General features: G+C 34.8%; 1 protein-coding gene across 4 annotated transcripts in view; it reads left to right on the top strand.

Moving 5' to 3' along the window:
• Window positions 1-23011, top strand: part of RYR2 (ryanodine receptor 2) — a 434719-nt gene that overhangs the window by 331258 nt on the left and 80450 nt on the right. For all 4 annotated transcript variants that reach the window (XM_055811085.1, XM_055811083.1, XM_055811084.1 and 1 more), the window contains exons 61-71: window positions 2267-2316; window positions 7286-7346; window positions 9032-9270; window positions 11623-11704; window positions 13666-13796; window positions 15612-15932; window positions 17280-17520; window positions 17939-18026; window positions 19644-19736; window positions 20066-20236; window positions 21193-21252. In XM_055811085.1, coding sequence (XP_055667060.1) covers window positions 2267-2316; window positions 7286-7346; window positions 9032-9270; window positions 11623-11704; window positions 13666-13796; window positions 15612-15932; window positions 17280-17520; window positions 17939-18026; window positions 19644-19736; window positions 20066-20236; window positions 21193-21252 — 1537 coding nt within the window. The remainder of the gene's footprint in view (window positions 1-2266; window positions 2317-7285; window positions 7347-9031; window positions 9271-11622; window positions 11705-13665; window positions 13797-15611; window positions 15933-17279; window positions 17521-17938; window positions 18027-19643; window positions 19737-20065; window positions 20237-21192; window positions 21253-23011) is intronic.

The following is a 23011-nucleotide window of genomic DNA, read 5'->3' as shown; positions in this document are numbered from 1 at the left end:
TTCTCAGTTTTTAAGTCATACCAATAAACCCCATACTTCTGAAATATGTCAGACATGGTTATATCAGCATGCCTGCTGCCTAGATTCAGGATTTTTGCACATATGCTGTCTAGCTGTGTGAGATTCCCGAATGTGTACACCAGCAAAAGGATCAGAGCTGCTGCTGTACTTAATTGAGTTACCTGCCATCCAGAAGTGCCAGCCAAAGAGAAGAAAACACATGCGGGGAAACCTTGGATGCATGATAGCTCTAACCAGTGCTATTGAGCAGTTTATTTCTTACCAAGATGCAGAGATTATTGAAACTAATTATATGATCCATTTCCTGAGGGGTTGTTTTGGTCCATTTTATATAGATTCCCAACATTTGTTTTGTGTTGTTTTGTTTTGCTTCTCCCCCCCCTCCCCAGCTTCCCCCCGCGTTGTAGGGAGTTTGCCAAAGCTGAGTTTTGGATTTTCTGTTGAGTTTTTCTTTTAGTTTTGTTTGAATGCAACTCATGTGTAGGATTTTCTTCAAGCTAAAAGCAGTTACTGGCTGCCTTCTTTTTCCATGAAGACAAGCCTGCATTCATTAAGCTACGGAAGAATATAATTTTGGGTATTGACAATGCAGTGACAGTGTCAACAAATGCAATAATAATTCCATGTTCAGCAAATACATTAAATCCAGATCTCTTTTGTGGGCAAATACAGGTCAGACCTCTTCCTGAAATATGGTGGCATTATATTACATCTTTACTTGTAACCAGCCCTCTTCAGGATTGGACTTACTGCATTTCTCATCCATTAGACCATCTTACAAGTCTTTGTATTACTGGAGTTGTATAAAATTAGTTCTGGACATGAGTTTAAGTACTAGCCGTTTGGACATTTCAACTTATGTATTTCTTTAACCTAAACTAATTAAACTGGAGATAATAGGTTCAGTCTGACTGTGAAAACATAGCATCTGCTGAATGCTAAAGTCAGTTGAGTAACACTTGTATGTTAGAAAATAAAATGGATTGTGAGCTATTTAATGTCTTTGTTAGAACGGACGCAAGATTTATATGATGCTGCCATGCTTCTGTATGCCTTTTCCTGTTGGACTGGGTGAACCAGCATCCTCATAAGAGAATATACAGTATATGTCTGCCTCATGGAATAAAAAGTGAACAGACATCCCTGAACATGCACCAACCAGACTCATTTCTAAAACAGAGCAGTTGCTGTTGCTATAGTGGATCACTGTGCACTGGCTAATTACCTGGATTCAATACCACATTAACCTGGCTGTTCTGATTCTGGACATAAATAGTTCCATTTGGCACCATGCCTTTGTCTGTCAATGGAACAACATGTTCAGATCTCACCCATAATCTGCAGACATGCTTATGGTGTCTTGTGCTTTTAAATCAGAGGTTGATGAATAGCCTATGTGCTTAATAATTAAATAGCTTAATAAAATGGCATGATATTGTTCATGTCATTTATAGCAGAATATGCAGCATAAAAAAAATAACACTGCAACTGATGTTGCTCTTGGTGAAAATTCTCAGATGGAACTGGATCATGAAGACTGAGCTAACCCCTCCTGAATCTGGAGGCCAGTTCAGTTTGGGTAGGGCCATGTGCTCCTGCTTCTATGAATTAACAGAAAACTTCATTCTTCATTCTTCTGAATGGGGCACTGCTCATCAGCACAGGAAGTAATTCAAATGTGAAATTAAATCATTGATCATATCCATTCTTGTTGGGTTTTTACCATGTAAGAGGGTATTTCTTATGTTAAGTGTGTTTAAAAAGCAGTGTATTTGAAAAAAAATTCTGTGTTCAAGATGGCAAGATGCAAATTGGACTAGTTAAACATTTGCTATCAAACACTTCAATTAATATGATTTCCTTACATTTTGTTTTCAAATTGTCAGTGGTATCCTGAATAGCACACTGACCACATTTTACTTCTTAGAGCTTTGATGGTTATTTCCTTGTGGGTTATCATATAGGACGCTTTTATATTAATTAGCTTTGCTTTTAATTTTCTTTTGTTTCTTTAATTATAATATGTGCTTATTTAACCATGTTTGTTAAGGATATGCACTTAAAACCTCTTTCTTTAGTACTCTGTCCCACATTCTGCTCAGATAATTGATTCTTTCTGCGTGACATCATGTTGCTTTTCCTGCTCATATATCAGCTGTTATTTTTTCTTTCTCCCCCTCCCCCCCTTATTTTTTTTTTTTTTTCTTTTCCCTTCTCTTCTCTTTTATTTTTCTTTTGTCTTCAGCCTGTTCTGCAAACTTGGAGTTCTTGTCAGGCATAGGATTTCACTGTTTGGTAAGGAGACCCTTGACAAATACTAGCATGGCCATCACTTGGTTTTCTTTGCCATTTTTGCATTGTGTTACGTGCTGCTTTGTTGCATGCTGCATGGCTGCATGGCTGAAATGCATGGTCTTCACAGACCACTAATCATTTAGGCTGGTAGATCACAGAATTTAGATTGAATAAAAAGCTTTTGTAGTTACCAGTTTGGTTTTTTTGTTTGGTTTTCCATGTGTCTTAACTAATATCTGGATTTCATTATCCTACCAAAGAATTCTGCTGAGTCAATTATAATTACTAATTTGTAATTTGATTCTAAATCTTTCAGGCAAAACAGAGCATTGGAACTGCACATTTGTATTGGAAAGTTATTAAGGAAAATTTGTAGTGGGCTGAAATGCTTAGTTATGTTCTGTGGAATTCTTAAATATTCCCAGATGTGCTTGACTCCACATACGCATGTATACTATCTTCTGGTATAATCTAGCAGGAGCTCGGTGTTTGTCTTATGCCATGTGAAAATCACTTAATTGAAGTCAATTTGAAGTCTCTATCAGGTGTATACATTATATGTAATGTGCGGCACAGTCATTTTCTCTGCAGTTTTATTTATGCCAGGATGATAGGATAGTTGAAATAGTACGTCCTATACATATATAGCTTCTATAATGGATGCATTGCAAACTTCAGCATCCATGAACATACCTAATTGGCTAATTATCTAGCAAAATAGGATTTGATTAAGATAACATGCATCTAACTTAATTCCTGCATATTTCATTCACATGCTGCACCAGTGTGGTGTTTAAAAAGCTTACAGACCGTTATGAAAACCTTTAAATTGAAAAGAAAGATCAGAAGTTATTTTTGGGATATAGCTTTTAAATATGTTTTGGGATGAGCTGAGTGGATTTGCCTGTAAAGTCAAAAGATCATAGGAGGAACGGAGTTATTTCTGCAGCTATGTGACATTGTTGCAGCTTTTTCTGAAGGGTGGAGTATGTCACAAATTTACACATAAGCCCTGGTTTATACCCTAGGTTGTTTCTTCAAAGAGTGAACTAGCTCAGGTATACTATTAAAATTTTGAAAATTTTATTTTTTATTGTGTGAAATTGTTTTTCTGACTTTTTCTTCTAAAAGGAGTAACAGTTAAAGTTAAAAATCTAAGTCAAGGTAACTTTCTTCAGTACTAAAGAAAAGATCTTTTCTATTCCACATCTCAGCTTGCTTATTTCTTGTGGTTTGGCTTGGTTCAAGAGATAGAAGGAGATAGGTCAGATGGGATCGGATGAGTATTCACCATGGCTACAGTTTGGTTTTTGACTCTTTTCCTAGTGTGCAGTAACTAACAGAATACAAAATCTTCATACCAACACAGAAGTGTACTGAAGCTTTTCCATGACCTATGACAAGGTCACCATAAGACTCTGGAGCACGGTCATTTATTGTGGACCTACAAACTCGAGTCAAAGTCACCTTACAGTCTGCCTTACCTTGACAGTGAATTACGTGGTAGAAAACCAGATCAAAAGAATTGTACTTAGTCCAGCAAAGACGAGGTCTGTGTAGAGGAGGGGGAGCATGCTCATGAGCTGGGCCCTAGAAAGTTATTGGTGTGTTTTGGAGGAATCTTGAATGAGAAAGAGTTGCTTGATAATAACCTTTGTGGATAGTGGGGAGTTTACTATAACAGATAGTAAAATGCTATATAGTTTTGCTATATAGGTGTTTTATATTATTGTGAATTTGAATGGCACTTCTGAAGTTACAGCTGCAGGTATGAAATTCATTAGTAAAAGTCACGTAGCTTAAGCTGTATATAGAAGTCTTGATAAAATGTGAAATTAAGCATGCAAGTCTTCCAGAGTGAACTTAAACAGTTAATTGCATTTGATACCTAAGAGTGTCACTGAGATTATGGAATTGCAATCCATCATGGAATTATTCTTTCTTTATACTGTGAAAGTAAATTTTTACTCTAATAATTTACTGTTTGAGAGCTGTAGCTGTGCATCAAGTAAGACTGTATTGATTTATTGTTAGTGGGTTGAATTTGAAAATATTTAGTGAAAAATTTTGGTGAATTGAGCATTTGAATTTATATTTTCTCAGTTTAAAAAACAAATTTATATGGCTAGTTTGATTCACTTTTTATGTTGTTTAATCTCCAGTAAGGCATTCTTTCTATATAAGTATGTAAGTAATTTTTTTAAAAAAATCTTCATGTCAGTAATATAGAGCCATGTAATCTGAAACACAAATTAGCTGGGTAAGACATCAGATAAGAAAGGCCTGGTTTTGCTCACTCATTTTTGAGAATTTAGATAAATTAATCAGAGGGATTCCTAAAAAGAAACAGAAGGCTTCCTCTGCCTAATGCCATCCTGAATTTGTAAGTGTCCTTCCAGTGAAGCATTCTGGGATCAATATCCATAGCACTTTCACAATACAGCAGCATTTCTTCCCTCCTGATATAATAATACAGCTTTCTTTCTAAAGTATGTAGGACTGAACCTCAGATTATTAAACCAACTCAGTTGCACAGTTCATGGGATCAGCTGCATTTGTAATTCATGCTGAATGGTGATCCAACCATCATCCTAATATTTGTACTAGCTCCTGGGATGCTTTTAGCCTTAAAACCTCTTGAATTCATGTGGTTTAGTATTTGCATATGTCCAGCCTCAATATATTGTTTTGACTTGTGTGAAGAGTTCCTTTAAGGAACAGCTCTTGTTTCAGTTTTTATCCTATTGAATTGTACTTAATAAAAAAAGAATATTTTTGATTTAATGAAGATACATATATACACTGTGAAGTATTTGCTGTAGTAATAAAACTAGGTTTATTAGAAATCCCTTATTTTAGGTTTCATAACTCAGTTTGAAAAAATAAATATGTCCTTCTGAAATTGGCTTCTGACCTCAGGTGGGAAGCAAACTGATTCTTGCAATGTTCAATTTAAAAGGATTATTTTGAGTTTTAACTGTGATATTTTAATGTAAAGTATAAAAAAATACTCGGTTTTGTGGGCTTTTGTTTTAGAAACAGTGAAAACAGCTATATTCATGACATTGAAGAAAAGCAAGACACAGAATTTCCACTGAACCTAAACCTGTCTTTTGTTGGAAGCTGCATTTTCTAAGATTCTGTAACAAATCCTGTCTACAGGAGATATTTCAGAAAATAAGTTTCACGATAATTTTGAAAGTCTCTTTTTAGCGTTACATGGATAAACTCTAATATGTCAATCAGTTTAGATTGAAGGGGGCTGCATTTATCGTCGTCACTGAATTCTGCTCTGGTACCCCAGTCTGTGGAACCAACCACACTGCAATATCTGCTGCAGTGATGTGCCTAAAGCTTGTCTGGTTTTCAGAATAACTAGATGAATTTCTGCTCCTTCCATCTGTTTGCAGCATACAAAGTACCTGATTCCTGAGAAATATATGGCTCTTGAAATATGCCTACATAGTGTAAATAGATTGACAATGTAAATTTTCGGAGAACTAGAGTAATCATCTCTATTGTCCACTATAGCATGCAGTGTATAAATGCATGCACGATGATTGTTAAGATACTATTTCATGACAGTCTAATCCACAGTCTTAAGTCTGGGTTGCTTTGAGTACTTCCCTCCATCCCTGCTGTCATTAGCACAGTCCTGAAACCTCTTCTTCGTCAGCACTGGCATTCATATCACCAGAGCAGTAAAATAGTACGGGATAAAAATAGGAGCTGACAAAAAACCTTAATCATTAGGGTGTTGGGTTTTTTTGGTAGGATTATTTTAAGCCACCTAAATGTCCTCTCATCTGCTCGCTGTATTGTTGCAAGACTGCTGGTACAAAGAGTGTGGGGCTGCCTGGCTATGGGCAGCTGTGGAAGCTGTAGTTAGGTTTGTTTCATCTGTTGTGGATGTACACCACAGCCGTGCCTCCTATTTTGATAGCACAGAACAACATTGTCAGTGCTGCAATAAACCTCCCACTCCTTCCTTGCAGTTTATCTTTTAAAAATCTCTATTTCACTGAAACAGTTACCAATTTTAGTTGAATGTTTGCCTATATTTTCAAGTGAAACAACCACCAGTGAGAAAGTATAGTACACTGTACGCAGATTAAAGTATTTTCAGAAATCTATCTTATCTTAAACATTCAATGTATTTCTTCTTTTTTTTTTTTTAAATTGAGAAACTTTAAATATAGAGAAGATGAAAAGATGCATAGGTGTGTTCATTTTTGCAGAGATGTAGATTTTTTTAAAATAAGTAAGTAGAGAAATAAGCTGTGGGTCTAATTTGTGTAGCCTCAATCTGTTCTGGACTTAAAAAGTGAAGTTAGAAGTGGCTTATACATGGCGACATCTTGGGATGTATATATGTTACAAGGCATATTGTGTGTAAGTTCTCTTTTTACATAGACAAGTTTGAAAAAATAATTGACTGTGGGAGATGCATATTATGTCAGAGACTGTTACTTATGTGGGCCACACCGGATCATGCTATGAATGGCTGCAGCCTATTGGTACCACCAGGGAGCTAACCTTTTTGATGACATTTTATGTAAAAGTTGTCTTCCTGCAACAGCAGCTTGTGAAAGTAAATGGCTTTTATGTTACTGAGAGGGGGAAGATAAATGATAAACTTTAAACAATTGAAGTAAAATTTATAGAACTTAAATGAAAATCAGACAATACACTGCAGCTCTAATTAACCCCACATTTAAGTGCTTCCATCTTGACTGCCTCAGCTATTTGATGAGAGATGCTTTACTGCCTCTAGTTACTGCATTTGTGTAAACAAGGCTAAGACAACTGCATGTTTTTTAACTCGAATGTTAAAATTATGCAGAAGTTCAATTGCTCTTCTGCTATGGCATTTACTCTTTCATTAAAACCAGAGATAGTGTTAGCAGAATGTAGGTGTGTTATACAGTATGCTCAGCTTAATTGGTGGATAATTTTCCTCCCTGTTTAGGAAATGATGCAACGTCCATAGTCAACTGTCTTCACATACTGGGCCAGACCTTGGATGCAAGGTAATACTGAATATATTTCTAAAGTACAAAGGAAATCACTTAAGAAAATAATGTGCAGTCGGATTTGGGCTACCTGTGTAAGGCTACAGATTTTCAAAACTCAAGAAATTATAGTATTGAAAAGAATTCCCATTACAAAGTAGGTTAATTACTAGTTAACTACTAGGGTTTGGCAGGACAATATTTGTAGTTTACACTTTCAACTTCAGTTTGATCAATGGTGTCTAGAAACTACTGGCTGTAGGTTCATCTGGTTTTAATTGCGTAACCATCCCCAAAGCACAATAATATTAGAAATATTTTATTCTTTTTTATGTACTGTTTAATCAAAAAATTCAGGAATTAAATGCACATGGAGCGCAGTAAATCTGCCTCTGAGTGTCTTCATTGCAAAGTTAATTCAGGTTCTAATTTGAACAAAAAAACCCCTTTTACATCGAATTCAGTGGTACTTTTAAGTTAAATTGAGCTGCTTGAGCCATTGTGAGGTTTATGGATGAGACAGTCTTGGAATATTGGAGGGTTATGTGTTGCTTTTCATTAAGTGTATGGTCAACTACCTGTGGCTGATAGTTGACTTTTAGATCTTTGCCATTGTGAAACAAAACATGAGAGTTTAAACTACTTCCATGATAATTTAAGATAACTTTTTTCACTTTGCATTTACCATCAGAGAACTGACTGGATTACATGCAGATAGCTCTTTTGGTCAGTATCTTTGCAGTAGCTTAAATGAACGAATTTTACTCTCCATTCGCTATGGGATAGAGTCATGATCATTAATATGGCTCAGCTGTTGCATGGTAGTCCTTTGGGTTGCAGTATCTTGGGGTTTTTTTTATAAATTGTCCATGTTCTATGCAATCATACAGATGGAATACAGATTCAGGTGGAAATCAACAATTCAGCTCTTGGTAGAGATGTAAAAATAGCTCCAGACAGGGTTTATGGGATTCATGGAGGTTACACGGAAGTTTGAAAATACTGCCATTGAAACTGTATATATTTACTCTTTAAAACAAACAAATGAACAAACTGGACTGTTACTGAATTTAAAAAATAATTTCATCTGGATTTATTTCACATGTGCCTAGCCTAGATGGATACATTCCTTAAACAAGGGATCTCTGTAACTAAGCTAGTTAAATAAGGTAAAAATTCTTCTGGATTATATCATTACATAACTGATTATGGTGCTATAGTTATGTAATCAATGCATTTATTTATTTAATTTTAAAAATATTTGCTTGTTTTCACTAAGTCCTTTATGATGCCTTTATTCTGGTGGTAGAAATATGACTGTCATTGTTGAGAAGATTTTCTGAGTTCTAGCTCGAGATAGTTCTTCTCTTCCCGGAGTCATAAATTGCAGACTTACTCATTCTTCTTCTTTTTTGTTAGGTTTTTTTTTTCCCCTCTTAAGGCAAATGAATCATTTAAATTATAAACTTTAAAGGACTTTATTTTCTCCATGTGAAACCAGATGACATAGCTTTGTGTTCTGCAGGATATCTATGGAATGTTTTTTCAGTAGGATGTTCTGCTGTGAGATTTTGCAATATCAAAAGATGGAAGATTTTTCTTCAGATCTTTATTATCGGTTTCATATAAGCCAAGACTAGGCTTTATTCCATGCTTGTCTAATGGAATATTCTTTTTTCATTCTTTTTGCATGCCATATACAGGACTGTGATGAAAACTGGTCTGGAATCTGTTAAGATAGCATTGAGAGCATTTTTGGACAATGCTGCTGAGGATCTGGAGAAAACAATGGAAAATCTTAAGCAAGGCCAGTTTACACACAGCAGAAACCAGCCAAAGGGAGTTACCCAAATCATTAATTATACCACAGTTGCTCTCCTGCCAGTGCTATCTTCGTTATTTGAGCATATTGGACAGCACCAGTTTGGGGAAGATTTGATATGTATGTATTATTTACAAGTGCCATGCCACTAAAATATCTATAGTGTCATGTAGTAAGCATTACTAGACTCTCAGTTCTATTAGAGAAGGACAAATCCTATGTCATTTGATGAAATTGTGATTGATTTAATCAAACATTTGTTGTAATCATCCTAGAACAGCCTGTGGGTTTTGGTGGACTTCATGTAAATATTAAAGCAGATGTGGCTGTGGTTAGATAGTCAGAAGGCTCAGGTTGATAACTTTACCATAGATTTACTGTGACTTTGTGTGTGAAAAGTTACTTTGTATACGTTGATTTTTGCTCTGTCTATAAATGAGGTTATACTATCAGAACGATGTTATTCCATCATTCATGCACTTTGGCTCAGTTTTATTTAGCAGCGGATTTGGGTGGGTGCATCTAAGGTCCGCAGGAACAATGAAAGGAGCTCCTGATGAATTCAGGCACTGGAGAACAGATTATGTGTGAGACTTTGAATATAAAATTTCTGTAGAGATTCTGTATATGGCACATTTGGTATCATTAATTTTCCCAAACCCCGTCTCTGCAAGATGAGATTTTGCAGTCTGCAAAAAAATCTTTAATGTTATATATTTTAGGAACTCTACAGGTATTCTGCTGTCCAGGCTGCACTAAAGGAGGCACTTTCCTCTGTATAGCTAACTTCATTATGGAAATAAATGAGAGAAGGACCTGAAAGAAAAGAATATCAAATTATATTTTTGTTCTCTTTTTAGAATCTGGAAAAATTATTTAAAACAGCATTAAGATAACTGTTTTTGAAAATTTGGAGTTGTATTAATGGATTTGGATGTGATGAGATATAAACATTTGCTTTTCTCATTAAATTATTTCTGTAAAAATCAAGAGGCTTTGGAAAGATGCCAGAAAAAGTCATCGATGGGGTTCATGTACATCGCATGTTCATCATAAACCACTTTGTCAGACATCAACATGTTTATGCCCTGTATAATTTTTGATCTCTGGTATTCTGCTTTTTTGGAACTTAATTAGCCATGGATACCTCATCACTTCATTTGGTATTTTTAACCAGCTATTCTGCATAAATCACACTGGTGTTGAACACCCAATTTAGAATTCATAAACTGAGAAAGAATAATTAATTTAAATTGTACCAACTTATTTTGTCTAGAGCATAGTTGGAAAGGCTAATTTTTCTTACACACAGGTTCTCTTTACGTCTTGTTAAGAATAAGATAATCCGATGATCGGATCACAAGCATCTTGACCTGGTACTTGTACCTAAGAGTATAACTACACATACAGAGTACTCCGTGGTGTGGTCGTGTACAAGTATGGGTCACTATACCCAAGCTTACTCTTATCACATAAAAATACTCAACTTCAGGGATGATCCAAACTAAAATCACAGTATAGTAAAGACCCAGGCTGTGTAGTTTTGATGCACTATCTTGTTGGCTCTCCCAGCTCATTAAGTCCAGTTGTATATGACTCCCAACATTTCAAGGCATACTGGGGGAAGATATTTAAACTGTGGAGGAGACTAGAAAAAATATATGGAAAGAATGGGAGTGTTGTCCTTCTTGATGGTACTTAGACTGTTGTTACAGTATTACTGCAGATTATGTCCGAAAAGCATTTTTTTCAAATAGATGTTATTTTCACATTTTTATGACTGAAACATTTGATAATTTCAAAACGTTCTTTGTTGAAGTATTCACAGGAACTAAGGGATTATTTATTTTTTTAATCCTTTGATTGTTATTAGGTGTATGCTATTACCTGGTCTCTGTGTCTAAATTTAAAAAACCAGAAATTGTGATTAAAAGAATGAGATATCTGTTTAAACAGGATTGCCCTTCTTTTGTAATATATTTTATACAATGGTGTTACATTTGTAAATCAATTTGTTCCCTAATAATTTTTTTTTCGCTTTCAGCACTTAATTTGGTTTGGCATAATACTTTAAGTGCTACAAACAAACTAGAAAAGATTCATTGGCACACATTTATAATAGGTATTAAATTAATAATTATCAGGTTGCGCAATTAGATGTTTTTGGCAAAGAGTTGGTATGCCATTGATTTCAGAAAGTTAGTGCACTAGTGAAATATGTCTACTGTCTTAGCTGGTAACTTAGTGTTGAAGTAAATGGAAGTTTTGAGTAAAAACTATGGCACTCGGTGGTCAGAAGGCTTTTTCTATTTAGAATGTGATTTATGTGGATTTCCTTTGATAGCTTATTCTTATTATTAATTATAATATAACATTATTAATTCAGTTGTCAAAAGAAATACATCTTAATTATACAGAAATGTATTGCTAAGAAAAATCTCTTTATACCTATCTTTTTCTCATTTTCTTTAGTGGAAGATGTTCAGGTCTCCTGTTACAGAATATTGGCCAGTTTATATGCTCTAGGAACCAGCAAGAGTATCTATGTAGAGCGGTAAGAAGAAAAAGTGTTCCTCTATTTTTAATATATGTGTTTATATTTAGCTTCATGAATATGCAGTCCAGAAATGAATATAGGAAAAGATTGGTTTGGAAAGATATCTTGAGAGGAAAAGGTGCTCAGCTGTTAAGTGGAATGCAGCTGCATTTATTATAATACACTTAAAATGTTGCACTGTTTATCTAAATATATTTCATAATTAAAACAAAAATCACAAAGCTATCTGACTTTACAATAAATATCACTTAATCTGAGGTTCAGCTGAGGCGTTGTAAAAACATGTCATTCAGCTCAGCTATTGTTATAATTCTTCCTTATATATTGCTTAATTGTGATGTATATTTCTTTATTACTGTAAATTTAGTTTATTTTGTCACTCATACAATACTACTTCTTTTCTAGCTCAATTACCCAGGGAAATGAGGCTTTCTAATTGCTTTTTTGTGCATCTGTGTATCTGCTAACCTCTCTCCAAGTTATATTTGGTCTGCGTAAACCATATTCAGCCAAAAAAGAGACCTAGATAGGTCAGTACTTAAAACTGAATAGGTGTCCTATAGTGACTAGCACTGTTCTGAGGGAAGGCTAAACAGAACTTATACATTGCAGATATTGGCAGTAATCTAGGACATTCCAATATCTGTACGCTGTCTAGCAAATCAAGCTGTGCATAACTCCAGACCAGCACCATGACATACCCCTGCTCACTTGGTGGCAGTATCATAGGAAGCGTTATGAAGAAAGGTGGGTCCAAAGTTTATAGGTAACAAAACACACATCTGTGGAAAACCAGGTTTCATTATCACATAATGGATGTAAAATTACTTGGTTTTGGTATTCGGCAAATAAATGATGTGGGGTTCATTAAGACGAAATACGTCAGCATAGGTGACAATTGTGTGTATGGTTGTCTGCAACTGTTACCAGTGAAAAGCACGTAGCATGCTCTTTGTAGGTGCATGTGATGGATGTATGCTTTGCTTATGAAGATCTAATGAAAAGGAAAAAAAGGAAGAAGGAGCAAACAGGATAAAAATGGGAATGAAGTTAGATTTAACAAAATCAAGTTTAATGAGTTAGATCTAGAAAATATTAAGTTCCTAAAATAAGATACTAATATTGACTAAAGATTAATTTTGTTAAATTATTTTGGAAGCATTCTTTTTTTGCTTGGAAGTTCATGGGACTTCTGGATTTCGGTCATCTGTATGGCTCAGCTTCAGCAGCTAAGGATTTCTCACATCTCAAAAATCTGCTCTGATCAGCTGAATTAGAAATCAGAAAGAATAGTTTTAAATGTCCCCTGAAGGACCCGAGTGAAGTGACAAGGGATCACTCACTTCTTCCTAGAGACAGACTTTTTGCAGTTTTGACCCACAAAAGGAATTTTGATTATCAAATAAGTGTTGTCATATATTTGAAGAAATTAGAGCAATGTTTTTGTGCAAAACTTTCAGAGTTATTGATCAGTAGAAGCAATTTTTGGCTCTCTGAAGAACTTTCATGCTAGACCAAAGTCTGATTATTGCTGTTTCTCACAAAAAAGAAAGTATATCACTCAAATAAAATGATAGTTGTATTTGGTCTCTTGGTCTGTTCAGCAGCTCTTTCTTAATAGTAGAAATTATAAAGTCAGTAAAGCTGAGAGGAAAGTAATAGAACAGAAAGCATTTTTATAATGACTTCAGGTTTTCCCTAAATGTTCCTCACTGGCTCTCAGCTAAATAAGCCACCTTTGACATTGTGTAACATAACATTTCATTTGTATATTAGCAGAACATTGCTGGATTTCAGTTTGTATTATCTATTCTTGTGTTGGTGATCCTAGTAATATTGTGGCTTATCTCTTTGAGATGAGCTCATCTTAGAATAAAAATAAGGCTGGTATACAACTACCCTGAGGAGTATTCAGTCATCAAAGATGTGTGTACATAACAGTGTTTGTTAATTCACAGGCAACGATCAGCACTGGGAGAATGCTTGGCTGCTTTCTCGGGTGCATTTCCAGTGGCTTTTTTGGAAACTCATTTGAACAAACATAATATCTACTCAATTTACAATACCAAGAATGCGAGAGACAGAGCAGGTATTTCCAGAAACTCACATGATGGTTATGAAAACAAAATTTCACAATAAGTGCTGCTTGCCTTGATACATGTGTTTCGGCATGCATTTTATATGCAATAATTCTCTTGTCATCTCTTGCTCGTGTTTCTTTCCTAAATCAATGGGCTAAGTCTAAGTAATTATTTACCAAATAATTGGTAAACCCAATTATTTCATGTTTCTAAAGATACTGATGGTTTTGGTTTGAGATACCATTCTCAAAATACTACTTTGGAATCAAGTTATTGAAGGGGCTTTGCACATTTTTAATATCTCACATAATGTATATTTGATGATAAAATTATGTATTCTGATCAGTAACTAGTTCCTCAGTTATCTTATGCAATATTGGGTCCTTAAAACATACAGGATTGCAACTGAAACAAAATACCTTTTCCTGTATTAATATACTATTAATAATGTACTCTTAGAAATATGTATTAATAATATACTACTAGAAAGTAAATATACTGCAGAGTAGTATGTAAATTATTTTTTCTTTGTTGGAAATACAAGACAGTACAGATACTTTCCAGTAACATTACGTGTGTTTAGTTTGCATTTACCTTTTTGTTCCATTCTGCAACTCTTGATGTTTCTTATGCTAAAACATAGCTGTGGAATAAGGTCATATGCCCTAATTGTTTCTACGGTAAATAGAAGTTGCAGTAGAACTGTACAAACTCTACATTTGTACTAGAGTACAAATGATGTCACAGATATGTATAGATGACAGTATAGAAAATGCCAATTTATGATGGCATCCATTTTATAACATCATCTTTAGTTTTAAGAAAGGAAGCATGCCAGATTTATTCTTCAAAGAGCTGTAGTATCTTATTTTGAAGGTATCAACAGCCATGTTTACTTACTATATGTACTCTAGCTTTTTTAATACATCTAGAAAGACAATCATCTTGTATCTTCATTGATTTTTTAACAGAAATTTGAGTTTATTTTCCAAAATCTCATTAAGCTTGAAGGAGACTCAGGGATGGCTATGTAAAATGTATTTGGGTCTGAATAGAAGAAGAGACAGCTTTCAGAAAAAGACTAATCATAGGCTATGTTGATACAAACATTTAGAATCGCAAATTGCAGGCTTAATTTTCAACATACAGATATCTGTATACCTCATTGTGTGTGTACGTCAGGATATTCAAGAGTTAATAATGGTGCTTACAGATTTTATTTGTACATGAAAGAAAGTGCTTCCAAAACCAAAGGCAATTGCAGGGCCTCTTCAAGGAAGGAACTGATAATTCAAATAACTTGAAAAGTAAACATGTAAAATCAGAAATTCACCTCCAGAAGTCAGTTTCTCAGAATCTTCTCTACTCATTATGTCAGGCAATGATTTTTTTTTCCCTTCTATTAACATTCCGGGTTTCACCTGGTATGTTTTGAAGAGGTGTTTCATTGTATCCATTTGTTTCCTCAACCGCAAAGCTTAGGCTGGAAGAAATTCTGAAATTTGGGCTTTTATTTTGAATATAGCAAACTGCATCTGATTTCCCTGAATTAATTCCATAATAATTACATTGTTGAAGCTTCCATATAGGAATTATTTTTACAATATAAAGTTTTATTATTGAAGTTTAAATATAAACAGTTTACTGCTCAACGGTATGAAAGTACCTGGCTTCTATTTTTGTGTTTGGGTTTTTTTTCCTTGGATCAGAAGGGCATAAATGTAAATAGAAAACAAAAGTCATATGGGATAGCAATTGAAAAGAATTATTTACCCTCTATGACTTAGTTTATTGATTTTTTGATTTATTTCTTTTTTCAATAGTTCTCAATTTGCCTAATAGCGTAGAAGACGTTTGTCCAAATATTCCTTCTTTGATGAAGCTAATGGAAGAAATTGTGGAACTGGCAGAGTCTGGTATTCGTTACACACAAATGCCACATATCATGGAAGTGATACTGCCTATGCTGTGTAGTTACATGTCACACTGGTGGGAGCATGGGCCAGAAAACAACCCCGACAAGGCTGAAATGTGCTGCACAGCCTTGACGTCAGAGCACATGAACACTCTGTTGGGTAACATATTGAAAATCATCTATAACAACCTTGGGATTGATGAAGGAGCCTGGATGAAGAGATTAGCAGGTAAGATGTAAAAGTAAAATAAATAAATAAACAAGCATGCGTGTGTGCATATTCAGAACTTATATATATACACACACTCTGAATTACTTTGTAGTTTCCCTGTTAAAGATGGAGTAGATCAACACTAATAATTTTTATGTTTTTAAATGATACAGATCTTGATGAGCCAGAAATATTAAGTATAAGGAAAGAACAGTGCAAGCAGTATGTTTTAATCTCATAGTAATAAAGGAAGTACATTAGACTATTTCTTTTCCCCCTGAATCTGCATATACATGTTTTGCAGTATATCGAATTTAAAGACTATAGTTATTTAGCCCCTTTTAATTATATAGCAAGTTTTGATTTTCAGACATTACAGAGTTCCTTGCTACTCTGTAGGAGCGCTGGATCCTTAAAATACTATTTTGAAGCTGTATGTAGCTATGACAATGAAATATGGAAATACATATGTCATTTTAGTAATCCTTACATTAACTTCATTGTGATAACACCTTAAATTGGTTTAAAAACAGTTTATTTCTCAATGTTTATTTCCTTCTGTAAGGAAAAGTCACTTTAGTGTTGTGAACTCAGTTTTTCTGCTAGGCTTTCTCATGACTTTTCAGTACTTTACTAGGAATTTCGTTCATGGTAGTATTCTGGTTTCCTGATCTTTTGAAGGATATGTGGTAACTGGCTAAAATGCTTTGTAGTCTAATGGATAGGTTACAAATAGTTTTGCACTAATAGGCCCCCCCAAAAAAGCTAATTTACATATTCATTTTTATGAGTGGAGTTGCAAAAAGCATGCAGTAACAAGTCTGAAATGGCTGGTTGATGGATGGTTGGATTAGTCTCGCTTCTGTTTACACACAAACCTTCCAGCGTCCTAATGTGCATAATACAGGCAGGCCGTTTTAGTAGGTTTGCAAATAGCTAGAGTGTGCTTTCCACTTCTAATTCACTCCAGCTAAAAAGCAAGGCTCAAAAAGAGGAGCCAGTGGCTGCAAAAATTTGTATGTGCACTATGTAGCTATATGTGTATCCACCCATACATACCATTAACTCAATAACATGCAGGCATATATCAATAAGTTGACAGAATGCCGTTAAAGAAGTATTTCAAGTTTTGTGATCTTGCAGGCTTAGTCTGTGAGGTTGTAATTTCTGCCCTCATAGTGACAAAATGAGTTGACTGTGAAATCCTGACCACATTTAATTCTTGGCAAAATTTCTGCTGATTTCAATGGGGGCAGGATTTTACTCTGTAGCCTAGGAATAAGATCCAAGAAAGAGGGGAAAGGTAAACGTTTGTATTATATTTTGTGGCTAGGTATATATTATAATGCTCATTGCCTTAAATAGTGTTTTCCCAGCCCATCATAAGCAAAGCGAAGCCACAGCTCTTAAAGACACACTTCCTGCCACTGATGGATAAACTAAAGAAAAAAGCAGCAGTAGTTGTATCGGATGAAGAACATCTAAGAGCAGAAGGCAGAGGTGACATGTCGGAGGCTGAACTGCTCATCCTAGATGAGTTCACCACTTTGGCACGGGACCTCTATGCCTTCTACCCTTTGTTGATTAGATTTGTGGACTATAACAGGTATGTGGAGAGGAATAGGTCAATGAATCTCATAACATCTTCCTGTTTGCTGATACCATCTCTTATCCCTTGATAAGCCTAGCACTGAGTTAAAGTAGCTTTTACTCAGCCTGCCAGTCTTGAAGTTGTGCAACCTCATGCTTTGTGACTTTTAGGAGGAGCTGGGGTCTTTTGAAGAAGAAAACAAACAAACAAAAAAGGTATAATCCAAGTCTCCTGTGGATTAGACCTGAGATTAATGTAAAAGGATTTAAAGGGGTTTGAAATAGGAAATCAAAAAGCCACTGCTACCAGAAAGGATTAAAAGCATGCATGCTTGGTTTTGTTGGCTTGTATCCTGGTAAAATGTTGAAAACTGATTTCAAACCATAAAGTCAGTGAGGATCATCCGCGTTTCCACCCTTCTACCAAATTTTAGGGCAAAATGGCTGAAAGAGCCCAATCCTGAAGCGGAAGAATTGTTCCGCATGGTGGCTGAGGTCTTCATTTACTGGTCAAAGTCGCATGTAAGTAATTCCTTGGTAAATACTTGTTTCAATTAACTTTCTTAGTAGGTAGATCAATTATTTAGTGGTTGTGTTTGTGAAAGCATGCTTAATGCCAGAAGTGAAACTGCAGATGGGAAGGTATTAATGACTTTCAGTTTTCTGACACTTTTGAAATTTCTGAGTAGCTTGGGGAGTTAGTGGGTGTTTTGAAGCATAGTAACAAGAAATGTAGATGTTTTTCATATAAATTCTGGTTTGTTTTGTTTGGGGTTTTTTTGGTTGGGGTTTTTTTTTTGTTTGTTTGGGGGTTTTTTGCTTTTGGTGGTGTTCTGTTTTGTGGGGTTTTTTTATGTGTAAAGCTCATTGAGGTCTGTGTCCTTACCTCGTTTTTTTCTCCAATCAGTTATTTTCACCCCCAAAGCCTTTTTGTAATCAGATGTATGGCTACTAAATTAGTAGTAGTTTTCTCATTGAAGTCAATTTTCCTAACTTTTATGGTCTGACTGATTGAGCCTCTTGGCAGAGTTGCAGTTAAAATCCTGTGGAAAGGTCTCCAATGTGACTAGTAGAACAAGGGTTTCCTAAGGAAATGTGCAGCTTTATTTACAATCAATTTGTGTTGTAGCATAGATTTGTATTTCTTTAATAAAAGTTAAAGGTATATAATTCAATTATTAAGCTTAGGACTCTCTATAGCTGGATTGAATGAAGGAAAGTCAGTAAGCATTCTAAGACCAAGGATGTAGCAAATATATCTTACAAGCAATTCTCAGAATAAAGTCTTTTTTTTCCTAGATGATACTATCATACTTACCAGTTAAGGATTTCTTCTTAATTCCACTTCTACAAAATTTACACTTGGCTCTCAAGTCTGATTGTTCTGGTTCGTATGCCATAATCAACCAAGGCATCTGCATTAAGAAATAATCAGGCACCATCACTGATAGCACTTAAATAAAAATAAAACATGATTAATGTAATACGGGAATAAAAAGAAGAAAAAACCCAGAAGAGACTAAGTACTTCCAGGCATTTGGATCTCTGCATGGACTATTGTCTGTACTAAATTTCTTTTTTGCCATAATTTCAATTATCTCAAGTTTGGGAAACAAGATGCTTTATTATTTGTGTACTTGTGCCTGAATTTGACTGTAAAATTTATTATAAACATTGCTGTGCACAGAAACTCATTGCACAGTAGATAGATACTGGATCATCACATTACTTGTGTATTCATAAGTTCAGTCTTTCATTTAAAGTTTCTTATGTATCTGTTTATAGTGGGATTTTTAATGGGGGGGGGGGAAATGGAATGAATGATTTACGAGTAAGGGAAAACCCAGACGACTTTTATTGATTAAAGGAGGAGTAAGATTTTTCTCATAGCTATTTCATAGCCAGATAAACATTCCTTTCTAACAGAAAAAATCCAAAACACACAACCCCCTGAGCTGTGTCATGTAAATAGAGCTGGAACACAAGTCGGTTACTGATCATCCATTAATTTCTTCTGTCCTTGTCTTATCTTTTAGATTTACAAATTTCTAGTTAATTTATATTTTTATTTAAGGTTTGTTAGAAAGGTTCCTCATATATCATAAGTGCTTTTAACTGAGGTCTTCTATATATTTCCAGAATTTCAAAAGGGAAGAGCAGAACTTTGTAGTACAAAATGAAATCAACAACATGTCTTTCCTTATCAGCGACACCAAATCCAAGATGTCCAAGGTAGTGTAAAGATTTTTATATTTTTCTATTTGCAGAAGGGAAGGAGACAGGAAGACTCCACAGAAGCACTGCTTTACTTTTTTTTTTTTAATAATACCTGTTGAAAACACTGGGTTGAGAATCAAAAAGTATTTGTTTGAGAAACACAGTGGACTGTCAAGATATGGTGCAAAATATTGACAATGGTATAATGGCAGTTCCATCGGATAGAGTTGTAGCTGTGTTATGTAGTAAGGAAATTGTCAAAGCAGAGACAAATACAAAATTGCCAGTACAATTCTTCTATCTAATGTTGGATTTTTTTTGTTCATCTTTGCTTTATGCTGCAGGCAGCAGTTTCTGACCAAGAGAGGAAGAAGATGAAGCGAAAAGGTGACCGGTACTCTATGCAGACCTCTCTCATCGTGGCAGCACTGAAGAGATTACTTCCCATAGGTCTAAACATTTGTGCTCCTGGAGACCAAGAGCTGATTGCACTGGCCAAAAATCGATTCAGTATGGTAGGTGCTTTTTTTTTGCCCTTCTAAAAGGTAGAAGTATTTCACTAATGAAATTCTTTGAGTATTTCCTGCCATGCTCATTCTTACAGCATGACACAAATAATCAAGACTAAAGTTCTGTTATATAAAGGCACAATGGGTGACTATGGTAGGTAGTAATCTGCATATTGTTCTCATTTTCAGGGCATAAAGATTTCAGTTTGAATATTCTTGTTTTCTAAATGATCAGTGTATGAAGAGAGATAACATTCTTAAATTGAAACAGTTATTTCTCTCTCTTACATTTTAATGCAAAATTGTGTTTGTTCTATCTTATGTAGCTTGAATTTGGAAATGCAGATAAGAACTGGATATTTCCTAACTTCTGTGCCCAATATCATAACTAATTCCTTTTGATCACTCTCATGTGAATGCAATGATTTCTGTAGGGATAGACTGTTTTAAAAGTGATTCTTCTAGGAGTATACTCACAGTGCAATAATGTGATTGTAATTTGGAATATATTCCTTTCTCAAGATCTGATACTTTATACAGCCAAGTGGGTTATATGACCTTTGAACAGATGAATCAAATGTTTATAGAGTAAAAGATCTCCAAAAGAAATAGAAGTCAAATGAGAGAAGGTTGTGTTCATGATATTGGTTTCATTTGGTCAAACTTTGGTTTAAGTATGTATATATGTTTATACTAGTGATTTTAATTTTGACTTGCATTTAATGTGTTACTGTGGACAAATATAAATGATGCTGTCCAGAACTTGTTCCTGTGAGCTTGGATATAGCTAGCTCTGGCATGATACAAAAAGATGTATTGCCACTGAGATTCTCCTCACTCATCCTCGTTGTCAGTTTTATTCATCATCTGAACTAAGCCCAAGGCTGACATTTATATGAACAATATCTTTTCATGATTACCTTCTAATTCCTAACTTTATATGATTTGTAATTTATTGGCAGAAAGATACTGAAGATGAAGTACGAGACATCATCCGCAGTAATCTTCATCTCCAGGGCAAGGTAATCTATATGCAGTTTTTAATATGATTTTTCTTCCTTTGAATTCATTTGTTGGTGACATATAATGACAGCCTGGCTTGGTTCATTAGGATAACTTGTAGTCCCTTTTTCTCTTCTGTCAAGTAACTTGTTCATGTCAGTTGTTAAATGTTAGGTATTTAATGTGTTTATGTATGCATTATATACAATAACATGTGGCTCTTCAAATCCCTGCCTGCACACACCATTAATAAGACATTGGAGGTGGAAGCAAGGTCTATCACTGGTTAAACTTGACCTTCTATTTTTGGGATAGAATTTCCAAAATGCTCACAGTTACATTGCATCAGTTTGAAGTGTAGAGGAAAAGGAAGCTGCCACTTCGGCATACTCTGAGCAAAGTGGAACTTTTTCACTCTAGTTTTGTTCCTGTTTTTCAGTCCAGGGAAAAAAAGTATTTCAGAAAAAGTGTAGATTTTTGTTATCAAATTCTGATTAGTGCCAGGTGGATAGCCCTAGGGAAAAAGTCCTGAACTAGCCCAGTGTAGCTGAACACTTTTATTAATGCTTCAAATAATAGCAAAGAAGAAGCCATAATGTGTAAATATAATAAAATTATTTATATTTCTTCTTTACTGAAGGAAGATGGAATTGAACCTGTGGATGGTGCTTTATTTAGGATTGTCCTTTACCTCCTACCCCCACCCCAGGTTTCATTCACCTCGAGGGAAAAAAACTAACTAGTATTTCCTGTGCTCATTAAATAGTTACAAGAGAATAAACATGTGAGTTGGAAATCTGGTATTTTTTTTCTGAAAGATTATTTAGGAGTCATCCAGAAGTCTAGATTCCACTGCAATTCGGTTCATGGCAGTAGATATATTTTTTTTTTTAAATTACTGTGGTAATGGTATGGTTCTTCCTGAATAATATCTGAAGGTTAATTTTCTCCCATCTTATGTTTTCTGTATATTGCTGCAATGTCAAGCAAGATTCTATGGAGGCTGGGGTTTCTGGGAGCTCACAAGAAGATAAAAGATTTTACAAAGCTAACAATTAGCATTTTTGATAAAATATTACAAGTAAAAGTCCAATAGCTTTAAATTATAGGGATACACACAGGAGAGTTTACCACTGAAAACAAAAGATTTTGTTAAATCCTAAAACCCCCTGGAAATAGTTATTGTTATATAGCAAGTATTGTTACATACTGAGAAGCAGGAGAAAGCACACAGGCAAAGTGCTAGGAACAAAAGAGTATTTATGACGATCTTCATAAGCAACAGTATCTAAGCAGTAAGCCATGCACATATAAACCTTAAATGTCTTGTGATTTTGTATGTGAACTTCAGTAATGTTTTCTTAATTAAGATAGGTATTTCTGTTCTGACATTTTCAGTATGTGTATATTGTCATTTTGGGAGCCATGCAGTTGTAAGTCTTGCCTGGCATTTCATGCTGCTTCTTAGTACTTGTCCTCCTGTTTTAAATTAGTTTCTATTTTACTTCTTTAGGGTTACATTCTGCATATGCTATTAAGAAATTTGTCTTATTGCTTTGTTGTCTTGGAGTAATGATACTTCTTTCATACCTTGATCCGTGCTTTTTCTTCAGAAACTTCCTTTGCTTCAACTAAAAATTTGCTATTTTTCAGCAATATACCACCTCCTCCGTTTATAAAACATGAGAATAAATATACTTTTAATTTTCTTATGTTGATGAAATTTCATGGTGCCTTGATAATTAAGAAGCAAGTAATCTTAGCTAATCCAAAGTACAC

This window comes from Falco peregrinus, chromosome 7 (assembly GCF_023634155.1).
Source record: "Falco peregrinus isolate bFalPer1 chromosome 7, bFalPer1.pri, whole genome shotgun sequence".
NCBI lineage: Eukaryota > Metazoa > Chordata > Aves > Falconiformes > Falconidae > Falco > Falco peregrinus.
Note: the sequence above shows the minus strand (reverse complement) of the source record. Positions and strands in the feature narration are given on the sequence as shown.